The following is a 19,612-nucleotide window of genomic DNA, read 5'->3' as shown; positions in this document are numbered from 1 at the left end:
CTAGTTACAATTTGTGTTGTCGTGTTGACTTTTCCTCCACTGACATCACAGGCCCCTGCCAGGATGTCAGTCGAGATCCTGGCCTGAAATCTTGTCGCCATGTGAAGATGGGTGCGGTTTCCCTGGCGCCTGCACCCTAATATTATGGCGCCAGTTGAAGTATTGGTTATTTTTGCAACTCACAGTGGTATGCTCTATGCAGGGTTTACAGAGCAGATTCCAAAGAATACAACCCCAGCTTGGCAGATCAGAATGAAAATCCCCATGGATCCACAGGCAGAACTGTTACAACTTGAAATGCTTGTTCACAGCGTACCAGAACAACTTAGCAGAAAAAAAGGTCCAATTATAGCTTCCAGTTATAAGTTGAATACACTTGGTCTACTGCTTCTGAAGTGCTTATATTGCCTGCTGATAAACACACTGGGAACTACATTTCAATCATCTGTAGAAGACTTTTTTTCATGCAAAGTCAGCTATAATATGTATCCCAAGTTGGTGAGTTTTCAGGGTGTCTGTCCAACAGATGCAGGGACCCCCCAATCCAGTCAACAGACACTGGCTCTACAGACATCCTAGGGGACTTTGTGAGAGCATCAACAGACCAAACAAACCCAATTGACATAACTGAGTCCCACAGATGAGAATGCAGCATGAACTATACAGCACTGCCTTTGTCTATTCATGAAAAAATGAACTCCCTGACAGCTTATCTTACCATCTGCACTTAATGTCAAATCAAGTACCCAAAGGCGTGAAACAGTGTTGAATGTGCCCCTTTTTTATTTCTTCAAACCCAGTCCAGCAAGGACAGAGAATAACCGTGGAGCTGCACCTACTGTATTGTTCATGAAGTTTACCAAGAGAAGACAGCTTCTTGTTTTCAGCAGAAATACTGTACAGTACCTGTATAGAAATGTGGGAAGTAATGCCAATTATCTTGAATGTTAATGCATTTATTTAAAAAAAAAACATAGGACTCCTTGAGTTAAGGCAAATATTTAAAAAAGAAACTTACAGTACATGGCTCATTGAGGATGTTGAACAAAAATGAGTTAAATGATTGCGATCATGAATTAATGAACTGTACATCTCAATGGCAAATCTCTGGTTGAATTTTGACAAACACATTATCTTTTGATCTTTTCATTGTGAAATTAGAACTACAGATAAAAAGTCAAGACGGAGGTTTCTTTTACATGTAATACCATCATCACTGTTGTGGTCTCAACATAACACTTTATTTATTACATATTCTTCAATGTAAGGACCATTATACTTTCCTGATGCATTATTATAGCATTGGTGGGACTTTTGTTGGGGACAATTCATTTCTCAAAGACATTTGAGAGTTATGTGTTTCTTATGTGTACTGTAGAATGTAAAGCAGAGTGATAGAATGCTTCTTCAAGAGAGCAAACCAGAGCTGTAAAAGCTAACAAAAATAACTTGCTCAGTGAGAATCTGAAATATTCAGTCAGGTTGCATGTTTTTTTCAACTCCACTTTCACTGCCTGAGTTCAGCTTTGTATTTTGCTATCGTGGTCCTGAACCCATTTTTTGTAGCAACATTAAGCTATCATGGGAGGGCATGCACACGCATTTCATATTGATAATTTGTCATTCAATTTAATTTTGGAACATGGGCCAAGGTTTTTATTACTATTTTTTCAAACTGTACAACAGACTGAATGGATGTTTAAAAAGAAGAATAAAAGCAGACGTGTGCAGAAGTGGTTACATTTTGAAGAGGAAGTCACGACTGTTCTTGTAATCGAATACTTGAGCTATTTTTCCTTTGGCATTTACTCAACATATCCTTACTGCACAAACCTAAATGCGTTAAGTCTCCCTGCAAGGAGTAAATCATGTAAAACAGCAACAGACTGAATTTAAATCGCACCCCCTGCCTTTATGAAAGCCACTGTTACATCCAGACGGAGACACTTCACAGATCTGTTTTTTAGCTTTAGACCCTTGTGCTCTGTTTTACCATGGCTCCTGACTGAGGACAGCTGCCAAATGGTTTTGTGTTTTGTTTAGTTTTTTTCAGGTTTCCCTTTGCTTGTGTGCTCTGAATTTTTTAACGTTTAAAATGGAAGAAAAAACACTTTTAAAAACGAAATACATTCGGAACGCCTCTATCCAGCCAGAAAATCAATTTTGAGAATGGCTCATGGCTTATTTCAAATAAATACTATATCTCTCTGTTAGTGGGTTTCAGTCCGCTGAAGAAATATAGACGCACATCGACTGTTAAAACCACGCAACCAAACTATTTTACCTATTGCTAAATTCCTTTTTTGTCTTAAATCTTGTTGTAAAAAAAAAAGGAGATTTTCCATTCGATAAAAATAATACACTGCAGCTGAAGGGTGGCCTTTGTTGGAGAGTCAATGAGTGTTGATCTGAGTAACTTCATTGTCAAAAGAAGTAATTATGGGTAGTTGTGTGTAGAAAGCATTAAACTCTTTCACTCTTCTTGGCAATGCAGATCTGCCCAGTCGTCTCCTGTGCCAAGGTGCAGTGTGAATGCTCCTATTTATGCTATCCATGTAACAGCCTTGGCTTAGATTAACAAAGTCACACCTAATGTAGAGAATGACCTCTAGCCTCTATACAAGCAGAACATGTAGCAAGTGCTGGCTTGGGGTACAGACCTTTGGAGGATCCCTGTCAGGGTGTTTGATTTATAGCGGGCCAGACTTTGGTGGGCTGCCCTGGGAAACAGGAGAGCTAGTGTATCTGAGAAAGTGTGACAGTATTTCAAGATTGTTTCCTAAATCTAATACCCAAGCAGGCCCTGGTGATGCGTTTTTGACTGCCTGTGTTAAATTGGACCTTTTTACCAGGGAAGGGCAGAAGGGTGTGTTTGTACCATTTCCAATAGGACCACAGAATAAAACATTTTACTGTATTGTATCATTCTGGATTGGCATGGAGATAAATATGTTTACATTAGGAGTACAATAATTTGCTTATTAGTTTAGGGTGAATGAAAATATGTTTTCGAAGCCAATTGTGCTTCCCTATTTATCATATCTATTAAAGCAATAAAAAATAATCCCAACTAAAATACAGTACTGTTTAAAAAAGCATATAAATAAAATGTTATTGTCATTCCAAATATGATGATTTGTCCAGTAAAATTTTTACTGACACCGTATTTTATAAAAAGGGTTAGTAGGTGCCACAAGTGCTTTTATGAGTTCATGCTAATCCCTAATATTTCATGACAGACCCCCTCCGTTTACTTTATGTTTTGCTTGTTAGGACTGTATAGAAATGCAGAAGAATGGAATTCCATCAATTGGATTAGCTGTGACAATGTCTGAGGTTTCCCATAAAGTTTGGTTTCTTCACACAATGCACATTTATTTCTAAGTCTAACTCTACATGCTGGATGTGAACCTTTATTCAGTTAAGTTTAGTTTAAAAAGTTAATCTACCGGGGGGGGGGGGGGGGGGGGCTGCCAATAGCTGCGCTATCTGATTTTTTTAAGTATTGTAAGCTCTGCTGGAGAAATGTAATTAAAAAGGTGATCCACAGGAATATCTCTGACAGGACAGGAAAAGTTCAGTGTAAAACAAAATCATTTTTAAACAATGCCAGAGAATACAGGTTCAATTAGGCTGTGAGTTTCCCCTTAAAATGATATTATTTTATTGAATACATTTTGACTTTACAACAGATTAACAAGACACTGTGCTGCCTTTGGTGTAAATGAACAGGATAACAATGGCAATGTTTACAATGACTTTTGTCCCCCAGAATGGAATCTTCTATTTCTAGAATGTTGATGTCATCATACCGTCATCACACTATACTTTTCTTGATTTTGGAAATCAGGAGTTGATGTAGAGACCTATCATTCTGCTACCTGTAATTTCAAAATCTTTTGAAAGAATGGTACATAATGCATTAATATGTGTAAAATCGCTTCTTACTGCTCAGCATCTGGATTTCATTAGAAACACGCTATATTAGTGACCCTGGGAAAGATACATTAAAGGCACAATGAACCTCATAAACCTAAGATGCCTACGATATCCTCAGCCAAGTTACTAGAGCATATTAGCAAGTTTCAAATCAGATAGGCATTAAATACAAGTCAGTGAATCAGTGGGCTCAGATAACATCATACACTGAGAGAAAAAATAACAGTGTGATATTTTGTTCAGCCAACTCTTACTGCTTACATGATTCACTTGTATAAAAGTTCAGGATTTTCTTTGTATAGTTTGCTTTGTGTTTTAGCTTGGTTGTAAGTCTTGGTAATGATAGTTAAACTCTATATCCTTTCTCTTTGAAGTTGTGTGTTTGGGAAATGTTTTCTTTCACGTTCTTGCAAATTACAATACACAACATTACATTACAGTACACAACATTACAGTACACAACAATACAGTACATAACATTACAGTACATTACATTACAGTACATTACATTACAGTACACAACATTACATTACAGTACACAACATTACAGTACACAACAATACAGGACAGTGCACAGCATTTTGCCTTTCTTTGATATTTTGGGGAGTTTTGCCAGCAGTTTGTTATTTTGTAAATTTCAGTAAACAGACAATTAATCAAGTAAATGGACTAATTAAGCAAACATTGTCAATTAAAATAAAAGCAATACCATGATATTACTTAATGTTCAATTTTTAACGTGATCGCACATTGTTTTGATTGTGTGAATAGTGTGTAAGTGTAGTTTCTGATAAATTCCTTCAGGGCAACTTCTGGCAAAGACATTCAATTGCTTGTCAGCTCCTGTTAAGCTGTTTGGGGTATTGAAAATGGTGTAGGCCAATTGAGGCTGACCAGGTGTGATTAAAATGAAGTAACATCCCTCTAATTATTTAATTATAGTACCCACATCAGGATGAATTATACCAAGAGGGTGTTGACTTTAAAGAAAACAACAAGAAATGAATAATTAAATTAACTTTCCCTTAAGGATCATTGAATTGCTTTTTTTAAGTATGAATAAACATACTGGAAATTCTAATCTAACTGCATTGTTGCACATTACTGTATTAGGAGATCAATTGTTTAATGGATTAGGTGATGAAAGTTTGATCCATGGAGGGTGCTAAACTGGCAGGACCTGTATTCCAATCCAATCAGTGGAATGAGCAAAATGTGCCATGAATAAATTATAGAGTAGGCCCACATAGTTTTGCAATCTGCCAATGCTGCAGTGAGAGTCTTGTTGATCGTTTAGTTCCAGTCTGTCTTCATTAAGTCTTGTGCTTTCCTTGGAAAACCCTGCCCAAAGTGAAATGACCCAGCAATAAGAACTTACACAAGCACATCCAATGTGTGTTAGGCTTGCTTTTTACCCTGTCCACTGACCCAGCATTATTTAAATTAAATGCCTAGATGACTATTCTTTGAATGGCTTTCCCTGGGGCAGAGAGAATTGTACATAAGTTTCATAAGTATGGACCCTTTTTTTTCTACATGACCCCCTTTCCCCATTTGGGCCCGAAGAAAAAAAGAAGTCACTGATCGTAGAATTAAGCCTGCAGATTGGAAACAAAAAAAAAGAGGATTCACTTTTTGACTTTGTAATCACCTGCCATGCTTAATTGAGTGCACTGTGTCCCAATTATTATGCTCACCCTCTGAGCCAAGCCGTCTGCCTGTCAGACTCAGTTGAGATAAAGATGATCTGACGGGATTCCATCTAATTGGGTTACAAGAATCTGCAGCCTAACAATGAAGGATGAGCGTGTTTATTTTTCTAAGGGTTGTGGTAGAGGTCTCTGTCAAACTATACAGTAATCCATATGAAGGAATGTTTTTTAATACATGTGCATGACATACTGTGCTACAAGAGAAGTATAACAAAAATGACCAAATCTATCTGAATCTGAGACAAAAGCACATACAAATGGAGACTCTGATAGTAATTTAAACGTGTAACACAGGACCGTTTCATTTTTAAATGTCAACAATTTGATATAATGAGTGTCTAAATCTGGCTGCAGACATTTAATAAACCGTGACAATCTAATAATTGAGCATGCAGTCACATTTAGCCTGTTATTTTGTGTAACTGGGGTGGAGAGGACTGAAATGCCCTGTGCTACATAGCAGGATTGACAAATAACAAATACAGCACTTATCAAAAGTCAAAGAGTACGGTAACTGGTCAGAGATACTGTTATTGGACACATTTTTATATATATACTTATAATGTACTTCAGTAATTTAAAAAAACAGAAATGAAGAAGTTAAATTATTCCACTTGAATTTACCTTCTGCAGAAAAAATAGCATGAGTATGAAGTATGTTGGTCTTTCGAGGGATATTGAGAAAAATCATGTCTGGTAAGTTTTGACACATTTTAGTTCAGTAATTGTGCCATTGGCGTGTCATTTCCTGGAGGGGAAATTAATGTGGCCTTGCAAGTTTGAAGAACCATAATAGCAGAGCTGTTGTGACAATTTTTACCTATGTGTTTGTCTTTCTGTCTTGCAACCAAGTAACACATCTTGTAACCTCCATGATCGCATAGCTGTTTGTTGTGATGTTTCGGGAAGTTATCCTGTTTTTCACATATGGCCAAAGGAACTGCAGTGTTTGGAGAGAAAACAAGCACAGTAGCCTGTAAGAAATTTAGTGAGTGAGAGAAAGGGGAGCAGGGAACAACAGGGATAAACTGAATGAGAAGACAGGGATATAGCTGAAAAACATCCACACTCAACAGCATTAAATGTGCCATAGATTGGACAAACAGCAGAGTGCAGTTAGACTGCATTTAGCTGCACTGTAGGTTTAGCTGTCCTATAACTACAACTGCAGTTGCAATTTGAGATGATGATAACAACATTGTAAGTGCAGGTACAGTTCACTCAAACAGCAGTATGCAACTTAATGAACAGTCTAATTTATTAGACTTTTAGTAAGGAGAGGGGGGTGAGAAAAAAGAAAAAAGTAAAAGGGGTACATTTAGAGAAAGCATGACGTGTGAAACAAAAGAAAGAGGAGGGACACATCGCAAAGGGTGACAATAAAAGCAGGAACGAATAGGGGGATACAGGGTGAGACAAAAGAGAAGAGAGAAAAGAGGTGATTGAAAGATAACAATTGAGAGGGTGTGTGAAGGATGGAAACAAAGAAAGCAAGAGAATGGGTTAAGGAGTGATAGAGAAAACAAATAAAAAAGGAAAGAGGGAGTGAGAGAGAGACAGGAGTAGCGAGAGGGAGAGGCTGACTAGGGAATCAAATTTCATTCTGACATCACACGTCTTCATTGAGAGAAGGCTGAGAGTGGGAATCCTACTGCAAGGCACTGCTAACACACAGAGTAGCGTTTCTGTTCATTAAACAGAATAGCTCCCTACAGGAGACGGACCTACTTGTCACAGAAACTGCAGCACTTCACAGCAGTTTAAACGGGTAAGCAACTTTACTTGGGCTAAAAAAAATAGGATATTCATAGAAGCAGCTGCGTACCAGGTGCATTTAATTATTTTTTTTTTAAAAAAGAACAAATGTAAAGTAAGGCCAGGTTTTCACAAGATGACAGCTTTATTATATATATATATATATATATATATATATATATATATATATATATATATATATATATATATATATATATATATATATATATATATATATTATTTGCACAATGAAATAATAATAATAATTATTATTATTAGTAGTAGTAGTAGTAGTAGTCATAGTCGTAGTAGTATTTCTCTGGTGTCCAATTGTGATATTTCATGTATACATTTGGAGAATTGTTATGCTATTGTGTATGTTTACCTGGAAGCATGTATGAGCAAACTTGTCTTGCTTGACCTGGGGATCAAAAAACTCTTAGTCTAAAATGATTTCTTACAAATTTTTAAAAACTGTAGAAACAAATAATTTAAAAGTGTTTCACATCATCCAAAATAAAATTAATTTCAAAACAGTCTCAATTCAAGACTTTGCCCAGCATCCATGTGCAAATGTGTGGCACTTCAATTGGTCCCTTCACTAACTTTTGAATGTCATATTGATCATGTTAAGAATTTCTGAAATGTTTCACATTAGGTTTAGGTTTATCCTGTGGCGACTGCAGAGAGAAAACTTCCCCAGTCAGCAATTGTCATGCTCAAAAATGATTGCATTTCAACTGTGATTATCTGCTTACCACAGAGAACGACTCTCAACTATACTAAAACAAAACTAAAATTTAACTGACCACTTTGTGTTAGAAAATAAACCCTGTTGTTAAACTGAAAAGAATAAGTTGTTTTTTCTTAGCAGATCTCAGCTCAATTGCCCTAGTTTCAGTTCCTACCCTACTGAAGCTTGCAGGTCTTTCTCTACTACACTACACCCACTACAAGTTCACCTATTCATTTTCTCTGTCTTATTTAGCCTATTCAAAGTACTCACCAGTGGCCTCTGGCAGTCTTTGGATATTAAATCAATCTAATGGTTTGGGGTTCATCTTCTTTGATGATATGGTATACCAGTAGTTGTAGGAATATTTGTATATGAGGGTTGGTGGCTGAAACTGAGTTAGTCCAATCAAATGATGTACCACCATATACCATAGAGAAGCCGCGTTGTATATAGTTGACTAAGATGCATGTCCACAAATACTTTCAGCCTCATTCCCCAGGAAAAATGCCTAATTTGGGTTAAAATTTAAAAAGTTAGGTATGTGGGACGACATTCAGTTTGTTAACATCATTTTTTAGGAATATCATATATATATATATATATATATATATATATATATATATATATATATATATATATATATATATTAAATCTGCCTTTAAAACTCTCTGCTAAAAGAAAACCAAAGCTTGGCTTGGAACAGGAAAAGTCTACTAGGTTAAACAAGCCTCCTCCAAGTCTCTTTTGCTTGTTTTGCTTCTCTGAATTATGTGCCTCATCTGCCTTCTCTCCTCTTAATGACCTTCTACCCTGTATCATATTCCACATATCTAATTATCACATAACACAGTTTGGCTTAGAAAGGTTAAATTCATGGCACTTAAAATAAAGAAAACATTCTGTATTTCCAAAGGTCAGCTGGGACAAGAATACTGAAGATTTACTGACCAGGGTATTGCAAAAGGTGCCAACAAGAAGATAAAAAGTCTGGCTGTGAAGTGATGGGTTTTTCTATGAGAAGAGGACCAAACAGCTAATTGGAAATGCGATGCTTGGTGGGCCAAGCCTTCTGCTCTGGAGCGCTGGTTCTGCTGTATCTGAGCTTGTTCTCCTTGCAACCAATCTCAACAGCTCCTGGAAGCCCGGATTACCTGCAACGTGGCTGGAAGAGGCTGCTGGAGGAAGGGGAGAGCTGTGCTGACTGCCAGCCAGACGACTGCCCAGCTCCAAGAGGATGTTTGTCGGGGGTGGTGATAGACCACTGTGACTGCTGCTGGGAGTGCGCCAATCTGGAGGGGCAGATCTGTGACTTGGACAACACCAACCACTTCTATGGGAAGTGTGGGGAGAACCTGGAGTGCAGGCTGGACCTTGGAGACCTGTGGGAAGGGGAGGTCCCAGAGCCTCAGTGCACCTGCGTCTCCAATAAGGCAGTCTGTGGCTCTGATGGCAAGACCTACCCACAGATCTGCAAATTCCAAGAGGCAGCCAATGCCCAGCCTCGTGCCAACCTGACAGTGTCCCACGAGGGTCCGTGTGAAGCAGGTGAGGTGCTACATTCTTCAGCAAGGAATATACAAAATAACATTAATTTATATCAGAACATATTTCAATGTACTCTATTGAATGTGTCTATTTTAAATATTCCAACATATTATTAAATATATTTTGATGTATGTCAATAAATATAGGTATTGCATTTTAGTTAGGGTTACTTTTTAAAGGTTCACATTAAATCTGATCAAATAATTGTCATGATACATACAAATGAAAAGCTTTCCATGGGAAATGCAAACTGTTTATCATAAAACAATGTTCTTTTCAATATGTCTGCTTCCAGCAAGCTTACATCTGGGACTAATGAGATTCTTATTTTGTACAGGCCTTTTTTGCAATGCAATGTTGGAAAAAGGAGCGTCCTCTTTTGAACTGACAGCTATTTACAGCTTTATAAAACCAAAGAGCCTTCAAAACCTTTTCTCAGCAGGCTGCTTTGTGAAGCTGTCAAGTCGTAATTGTAAGTTAAATCATAGGCTAGCTAGGTAGAGACGTCATGTCACTGACAACATGATGAAAAGGGATTAAATGACAGATAGTATTGTGATGTGCATTAGGCAACACAGAGGGCTACTGCAATGTCTCTATCACACAATAGCACGAGTGTAAAGTTCTGCTGATTTTCCCATGAAATGAATGCCTATACTACTCAAAAGGTGCTGTATACCTTAACTCTCTTTGAATAAATGTGATGCTGGCAATCTTCCATATTTAAATAAATAACTACATTTCCAACCTGTCTGCAGGGCTTTAAGGCACATGGTATGACAACATGCTTGTTTCCATACTGTTTTAAATGAAGCATTTCCATTAAAGACAATGTGTCCCAAAAGCCTACCAGGCAGTACCTTTATAAAATGGTAATGTAAAGATGTTTTTTAGAGTTCTTTGAATGCCACATTTGGCTGAGGTGCCTGGACTATCCATTCAGCAAGACTGAAGCCAGAATGCCATTTCCTGAACTTTAAAAACTCTGTAATGTAAAATGACATGTTTGTGACAGCCGAAGGGGGCGATGTAAAAGCAATATCAGAATGAGTATTATATTGCAAGGTCAGTGTACATACAGTACACACACTCACAAGCTATCAAGAGATTTCTTCCCTAAACAGGAAGACACAAGCACTATAAAGGTATTGAGAGGCTGGTAGAAAAGCAATGAGGAGTGCACTTGAGGAGAGCAATGGAGGAGACCGGATTAACCAAAAGGGCTGACCATTTTTCACAGGCAAACTCCCCTACTCCAGAGAAAGTGTATGACCACAAGTCAGTGTAATAGGATTTAGCTTGCAGTGTCCTGCTAATCTGACAGACAGATCTGCCAAAACAAAGATTGCATGCAAGTTATAGTTGATACAGCAACCAAATGGCTGGGCAACACTTACAGTACTACATTTACAATTACATTTACATTGAATCCTTTTTAACCAGTGCTTTTAAATCTGTAAACTCCATCCACAGCAATCACGTGCATGTAATCCATAGCAATCAGATGCATGATCCATGGATGGCTTTGAGTTGTGAAGCATTCTACTTAACTGCTTGTCAGTCCTCCCCTATCGAAAAATAGGAAGGCAAATTATGACTTAAATAAAAGTGCAGCAAAATAGAAATACACTTGCTCTGGCTATGTTAAGATATTTGTGATTCTATATTATTTTCTATACCACTATTATGTTTCTTTAGTAAAATGTAGGTACAGTTTTTGAAACATTCATGTACATTTTACAATGGATTTGATTTGAGAACACATTTTCTCTGGCAGTAGACAATAGCTATGGAATCAATTATTATTATTATTATTATTATTAGTAGTAGTAGTAGTAGTCGTAGTAGTAATAATAATAATAATAATAATAATAATAATAATAATAATAATAATAATAATAATAATAATAATAAGTTCAGTCATTATACCAAACAATCTGCCATAATAGTATGTATAGAGATGTTTGAATTCTACTGTTCTCTTGCAAAATCAAGCATTGTGTTCTAATTAAATAATATAGAGCACTTCTTTTGGTATTTGTAATACTTACTAGTTGCACTGATTGCAGAAGGTCATTTTAAAAGTACTCTTTTCTGCCATCTTCTTGACTGTTAGACTGGTATCTGCAGCTTAGCTCAGTGATAAATTACTGGAGAGCAGAATGTTCCCTCTAAACATGCATGAAGGTGATGTATGGTATTACAATTTCCTAAATATTTATATACAAGGGTCAATGATAAAGTCCCCTATACAATCCTTGTTTGAAATGTCTTTCAACACGGACACGCTTTGGATTGCCACGCTACTACCAGCATCTGGTTATCAGGTGAGTTTGGTTTATTTGCCATAGCCCCATGCTGCTTTCAGAAACAACAAGTGAAACTAGGCAGTAAGTCAAAAAATAAACCTGTTTCAGTTAAAATTCTAGGTTTTTAATTATTATTCTTTTAATTTTGGCATCATATCTGAACGCTGTGTCTTGTCTATCAAACCAGTAAAATACTCATAAATTAGGCTCTTCCTGAAGGCTACTGCAACCTTCAACACCTTTACATGCAGTCTACTTGTGTTATTTACCGTGAAAAATATGATTGGCTGTAAGTCGGTGCACATGACTGAGGCTGCCAATCAGCCTCAGTCATGTGCAGGGCAGCAGTGTGGAGTAGTGGTTAGGGCTCTAGACTCTTGACCAGAGGGTCATGGATTCAATCCCAGGTGGGGGACACTGCTGCTGTACCCTTGAGCAAGGTACTTTACCTAGATCGCTCCAGTAAAAACCCAACTGTATAAATGGGTAATTCTATGTAAAAATAATCTGATATCTTGTAACAATTGTAAATCGCCCAGGATAAGGGCGTCTGCTAAGAAATTAATAATAATAATAATCAAAAGAACCTTGGAGCACCTTCAGAGAACAGGCGGCGGAACTCTAAAATTACGATGCATAGGGTGTTAGAAAAGCTTCATATTAACCCTCAGATCTGCAATGAAGCAGACTAAATGAGTACCAGAAACTAGGGCAGGAAGGGAAGAGACACATACATGAACTCTTACTTTCTGTACAGTTGAAAATTACTTTTGTGAATAAAAGCTTGCACAACAAATTAAATAACAGAAAATAGAGGATAAAGAATCAAGTTCTCAATCACTTTAGTTTTTAGCACCTCTGAATCACACTTGACTGGCAATCTGTGCCAGCCACATCTACGGTTGAGAATGTTGGGTGTATAGTGATGAAAGATTGTTCTTTTCTGGAGAATTCAGGGTTTTAAATTTAAAAAAATAATCCTGAAATAGTAAAAAAAAGAGAGATGTGTTTTTGTTTTCCTGGAGGAAAGTGATCCCTTCCATAGACCTCACACAAGAAGACTTTGTTTCAATAGTAGTGAAGAGGTTCAGCGGGGTGGTAAGGGAAGGAGGAGTGTGTGAGGTCAAGCCATGAGCCACAATCTCTTTGATCTGGTGGATGTGTAAATTTCACACATTTTTGGGACTATCAGGCTTCTCACTTTCATTCCACCCAGGGTTGATAAGGTTAAAGCCTGAATGAGTAATTCCTTTATCTTGCAGGATAAAAAACAGTTTTCGCCACCTCAAAGGCTTCCAAGTCCAGAAAGAAAAAGGACACTTTCTTTTATTATTACTTCATGGGTGAAAGAACTTAATGAATATCTAACTTCAACTCAACCATCAGCTGAATTGTGATATTGACAGCCATTGTGGAGTATCTTCAAGACATCACAAACCAAGCCCGGAAAAGTTCATGTCCGGCTGCTTGCTTGCTCTAATCATACTGCAAGCTTTCATTTCTAAATTGCTACTTTCTTGTTGTTTTTAAGAAGTCTCTGTAAGGGGAAATCCAATCCCAAACTAGGATGTCAGGAAAAGTGTTATTGTTGTTGTTTGCGGGTGTTTCTGGTGTGCTGACTTGCAGTAGTTCACTATGGCAAGAGACCATATTAAAACACTGACTCAGATGTAAAAATAACATGTATGAAACAAAGCAGATCAAAATGTTTTCTTAACTGTGGAAATAAAGATAGACAGTAAATGCGCAGCTGATGTTGGTATTGTAAATGCAAAGTGAGGATACATTTGTTGATATATGGAAATAGCTCTTGCTAAGCAACTTTTTAAAATCCATGTTGGAAGTCAGAGCCAACTCATATCTAAATTGGGGCTTTGAGGGCATTAGTTCGTACTTCTTTTGTTCAGGATATTACTTTTTGAAACACCACTTTCATTTTAATTCGGAGAACTAAGATTCCACATATTCTCAGTTTTCAGTTATTAACTTTAAAAAAATCTTTAGGTATCGTCTGTAGCTAGCTGACTACAAAATAGGGAAGCCATATATTAAAATATCCTTAATAATTCAATGTAGTTCTGTAGTACCTGTGGTAACTTGTTTTATTCCAATATCTAGATTTAAATTTCACAAACTTTAGAGGCCACAGAAAAAGGTTCTCTGAGCTCCTGGCTGTGTGGGTAGAGATACTGTACATTCTCAGGAAATGACATTGTGCGCCTGGTGCAGCAGACAGATTTTTTTTTTGTCCCCTGCGTGCTGTGTTCGTTGTTATGGGACTCCCTTTCTCCCGAAGTGAAAGTCAAACCAGGAGACTTTGTGGATTAAAGCAGACGCATTGCAATGGATGAAGGATAGTGATATGTGGGGACTGTAGAGAGCTAGCACTGTACACACAGCTGTCACCATGGAAAATCAATTAGAGAGCAGTCTGCCGAGAGAGAAGCTCCCTCCGGGCTTTCATATCCTTAAGAAAGTTCCAAAACAATATGTTTAGAGTAGGGCAAAACAAGAAAAAACATGATCTAACTGAGAAGAATGCATGCAGAATCAAGAATCGCCTTTCTATTCCCATAATGATGATTTGGAGCCCTTCATTTTCTAGTGCATTTAACAAAAGCTGGTTATCGATTTGTCATCTAAAAAAGGCTCCGGGAACATCTGTGACTCCAGGAGTCCACATGAACATTACTTAGGGGTTGGACTCATACCTTAATGTAACAGCTTTGGGTTGCTGTTACATTGTTAACTATGCCTCCTCCACAACAGTGCACTCTTTGAATCCAAATGATGGGTTAAATTTCCACTGATTAATGCTTTCTGTTTTTATTTAGCTCCCCACATCATCTCACCACCCTATGACATATGGAACCTGACTGGGAGGGATGTCATTTTTGGCTGCGAGGTCTTTGCCTACCCCATGGCTTCCATTGAGTGGAGAAAGGATGGGACAGAAATGTTTCTGCCTGGAGATGACCCGCATATATCTGTTCAGGTAACCAAACTACTGGTTATATATAAAAAATAGAGGTTCACAGTGAGTAAAAAAGAATGAAAACTACCTGAATGTAATACTTTATACCATTTACAGGGTTAGAAACTACCAATATTGTGCTACTAGTCCAAAGGACTAGTACCTTTTGAAACTTAGTAGTCCTGATGTAAACTTACTAGTCCTTATGTCAAGTGCCTAAGTTGGAATCAACAACAACAGTTGGGGTCCCAAAAAATAGGCTTAGATTTTATTTTGCTAAAAAATAAACACTGTTATAAATTTAGATTTAGATCGATCAATCACCTGTTTGCACCTCGTTACTGAGCGACTACCTTGTACTGTGTGCTGAGAAACTGACACTGACAGCACCAGATGGGATGACAGGGATAAAAAATCCTCAGCTGTGTCACCTTGCCGACCATGAAGCTCCGCCTGAAACTGACACAGATGACACAAGTAAAATGTTTATTTTATTGTACATTAAATTTGATACATTTTAGCAAATTATAAAAAAAAAAAATAATAATGCTCAGTGAAGTCCCTAATGTAGTAGTTGTTTAATAAGTGTTTGCCTGTTTGGTAGTTTTAGTAGCTGAACCACACATGGCATGGGAATAGCAGTGCACTTCTAAATATGAAGCTGTTCAGATTGAATGCCTTCCTGAATGGCATCTGTCTCTCTGCGTGATTGGAAACTATTTCCCCACTGCTCGCAAATAGTTTGCCAGTGAGAATGTTTGATTAATTGGGTTCTGATGCTTACTTAATTACTTGCTTAATGTAGCTAACTGAGGGAGATGTTTTTCTTTGCCAGTACTGTATTAACACAGTCATTAAGAGCATGATTAAGGCAAACGCCCTGGTAATTAATTACCTTTTAACAGAAAAGCATCTGTGTTTATTTGATACAAGATTGTGATTTAAACAGAACAGCGCAGAAAGCTCTGAAATGATTTTTTTTCACTTTCTCACAGCTGGCTTCGAAGCTGGCTTTTTGAAGGTGAAAAACACCAAACGAGAGACCATTTCTGGCTTTTGAATTTATATTTAAAGGTTGTGGGATCAAATCTTCCATCTGTTGAAAGGCGACTTCCGTCTGGAAATCGAATGCCAATTTCTTAGTAATCCTACAACATATATTTACACAGTCTAAACATCAGAGTGAATAGACGGGCAAAGCAAAGTTGCTTCAAGCCTAACGTCCCATTACATTTAATTTCACCCACTGTAGACTCCCAAAGTTTACAATGTTGCATTTGCCAAAGAATTTAAATAGTAGCATTTGATCATATAAAAGTATACAAGTATACAATTGCTGGTTTGATGCGGTGGGGACATTATGAACTTGAGCCTCAACACCAACTCCACCCTTCGGTAGCCAGGGCAACAGAATGACGAAGAGCTCAGAATAGAAAAGGAGAGGTGTAAATTAATATACGGTCCCAAATCTCTGCAGCGGACTAAGTGCTGCCTCAGCTTCTTGTTTTAGAAACCACAGCGACGTGGATAATGATTTTCAGATGTCTGCAGTTTTTTACACTGTTTTTATCTGGACGACTGTCTAAGAAATAAATATTTTATTGGTGTGTTCTGTTTTCATTTTAGTTCAGAGAATGATGTTTTAAATGTGTCAGACATTAAGGTGTCCCCTACAATTATCAGAGAGACAAAGCAAAGGACGCTTTCACAGCTGGACCAAAATAATATCAACAGCCAAAGGCAAAACCACATTCCATTTATTTTTCTAATAAGAGAATTTGATGAAATGATATAAGCATTTCTTTCTGCAACAAAAATGTATACAATTCTAACCAGAACATATGGGTTTGGTAGTGAAAAAGGTTATTTTCTTGTAATAAGGAGAGCAACTGTGTATCGTTTACAGCCTATCATTGGAATTTTCCTTTTTCCTCCTAGTTTTTCCATTTTTTTTCCACCACTGTTAGACTGTTGGGGGGGGGGGGGGGGGCTGGGGTTTAGTCTATTAGGTCTGCAGACAAGGAACCAGAGGATTGAAGCAGAGCCTCCCTCCAATATATTCAGTAGAAAGAAAGATAAAAAAGGAGAAAGAAAGAAAGAAAGAAAGAAAGAAAGAAAGAAAGAAAGAAAAGCCTGGCTTGATGAACTGGTCATACAATCAATATGGAAGGTCATCCTTCTCTAAAAGTTCAAATTCATAATTTCATCATACATGTAGGAAAAACATTGATCTGTGATTTTTTGGCATCAGTTTAGGGGCGGTCCCCAGAAGTATGAGGTGTCAGGCTGGCTGCAGATCCAGCAAATTCGGCTGACGGATGAGGGAACTTACCACTGCTATGCGAAGAACCGACATGGGGAAGTGGCAGCGAAGGCCAGTTTAACTGTTATCCCGCCAGGTAAGTCTGACTTGTAATAATAATGGATATGTTGATTGCTCTTAATGAACCTACATATTCTGGTGGGCAAAAAGCATCAGATTTCAAAAAGCGCATGCTCTTTAATATGAACTGTGTACTGTGGATGTTTCTTTTTAAACATATAGCCTACTCTAATGCACTTTAGTTCTATTCTGTTTTGTATAACTAACATATTTATTTGTGTTTTAGACCAGATGAATCTGACTGCACTTCACCTGCTTAGATTACCCCATCACCAAGAGGAAGACTACTCCGACGCTGAGGACTTTGATGACTATTATTAAACCAGCCTCACAGAAATCTGTCTCGGACTACTCAGGTTGAATCCTATCAGGAAAAACTATTCATTTTGGTCCTCATTCTAGAGCAGGAGTGAGCAATCGATTTCACTTTTCTAGTTACATGGTCCTGGTGTTCCCTTCTAAACCCAATATTGCAATTTTTTTGCGAGTACGGTCCTGTCTCTGCCACGTCCTGCCAATTAGAATTGGGCAGCAGTGTGGAGTAGTGGTCAGGGCTCTGGACTCTTGACCGGAGGGTCGTGGGTTCAATCCCAGTTAGGGGACACTGCTGCTGTACCCTTGAGCAAGGTACTTTACCTAGATTGCTCCAGTAAAAACCCAACTGTATAAATGGGGAATTGTATGTAAAAATAATGTGATATCTTGTAACAATTGTAAGTCGCCCTGGATAAGGGCGACTGCTAAGAAATACATAATAATTGTTTCTGAAGGTGCTTCCTATTACATTATTGTATTAACAAGATGAGGTCTGTAAAAAAAATAACTTGTAACATTCCATTTTTTTCTTCAGACATGATTAGTTACATGTGCCATGTTGAGTGATCTTGGTGTGATTTATCATGTATGGTAGCTAAACTTGAATTTTTAAATTATTCAAAGACTGGACAATTTGTTTTGCTTGTTATTGTATTTCAATGCAAATCTAGGCTGAAACTGTCTCTGTATGATTTCCTCTGTCTGCCTAAAGCTTTTTTTTTTTCAGTGTTACCAGAAGTGGACATAGTATTTCTGTGCTGTTTGCTCCAGTTTTGTTTAACATATTTATTGTTTTCTTGGTATGTTCCTGTCTTTCAGATATGACATAACAGCATGGTCAGTTGTTGATTCTACTATTCCCAATATTTTTATTAAAATAAATTTGTATATGTATTTCAAATTATATTATTTATGTACTGTGCATATTCATTCTTATTTTAATAAAACATAAGTGTACTGATTAGTGCAGTGTAATGCATTTACCACTAAAGCATGGAGATGCATCCCATATTTTCACAAAGAAAAAATACTGCAACACAGTGGTTATGTCTGGTATTTTGTTATATATTAGTATGCAAGGCCAGAGATTTTGCTATTTATTTACTTGTTTACTTATCACACAAATGAATGTAGCGCCACATCCTTGTATTATAACATGCATTTTCATTGTAAAAGGTTCACATCAACAAATGTGTTACATGCTTTACCATTATCACATACCAATGAAGGCATTAACCAAAAATGTATCTGCTGGACTTGAGTTTACTGTGAGTTTTACCTCAGACTTTATGATTGCTGACATTAAGGACAAATTTAAAACTGAAAATTGCATAGCACAAGTTTCAACACTTTAGGGTCTATATGTTATGATCTACACAACACTGGATGTAAATGGTTCCACTCTTTCATTCTGTATTCATCCTGCAGGTGAGTAGAGAGCTGTATTTTCCCTTAATTAATGAGTCACATGGAGTTGTACATAGCAGCGTAATCTGACACCGATTAACCATAGAAGGTACATTTTTAGTGAGTTTGTACACTGTAGTTCTTACTTACAGCCTATAAGGTTTTCTGTTTTGCTGTTTTCTTCGTACCTTCTCTTTAAAAGTTTATTTTTGCATTGTCGGTCGTGTTTGCAGAGTTGCTTGGTTTTGAAATGGGATTGGGGCTGTGATATCATTTAAGTGCTTTCACTGCCTGATAGCAGTGTTGTTTGGGGTGCTGTTATGCTATGGCTAACACAGAAATCTGTGCACCGTGATTGGTCAAAATGCTCACAGCTGGATAATGTCCAATACCATAGTTTCTGAAGGAGGTGTTATTTGGGAGGCAGTGGCCCCTAGTGGTTAGAGTTAGCAAGCGTCAGCATACATGGTGCAATGTCTTATGACAGCCACCAACTGACACTGAACAAGCCCTGTGCCCCCTGTATGCCTTATATTA

The 19,612-nt window shown here is 37.5% G+C and overlaps 1 protein-coding gene across 2 annotated transcripts; it reads left to right on the top strand.

Moving 5' to 3' along the window:
• The first annotated feature begins 7,066 nt into the window (after positions 1-7,066).
• LOC117415326 (kazal-type serine protease inhibitor domain-containing protein 1-like) lies at positions 7,067-18,630 on the top strand. 2 transcript variants are annotated; one of them, XM_059026140.1, is made up of 5 exons: positions 7,067-7,419; positions 9,061-9,687; positions 14,831-14,991; positions 17,222-17,369; positions 17,580-18,630. In XM_059026140.1, exons 2-5 carry the CDS (start codon positions 9,186-9,188, stop codon positions 17,672-17,674), a joined length of 906 nt encoding a protein of 301 aa, XP_058882123.1. In that variant the 5' UTR covers positions 7,067-7,419; positions 9,061-9,185; the 3' UTR covers positions 17,675-18,630. The 2 variants fall into 2 exon arrangements, with proteins under 2 accessions (XP_058882123.1, XP_058882122.1); XM_059026139.1 differs by having other exon boundaries at positions 7,068-7,419; positions 9,056-9,687.
• The last annotated feature ends 982 nt before the right edge of the window (positions 18,631-19,612 follow it).

The sequence above is a fragment of the Acipenser ruthenus genome, chromosome 7 (genome assembly GCF_902713425.1).
Source record: "Acipenser ruthenus chromosome 7, fAciRut3.2 maternal haplotype, whole genome shotgun sequence".
Classification (NCBI taxonomy): Eukaryota; Metazoa; Chordata; class Actinopteri; order Acipenseriformes; family Acipenseridae; genus Acipenser; species Acipenser ruthenus.
Note: the sequence above shows the minus strand (reverse complement) of the source record. Positions and strands in the feature narration are given on the sequence as shown.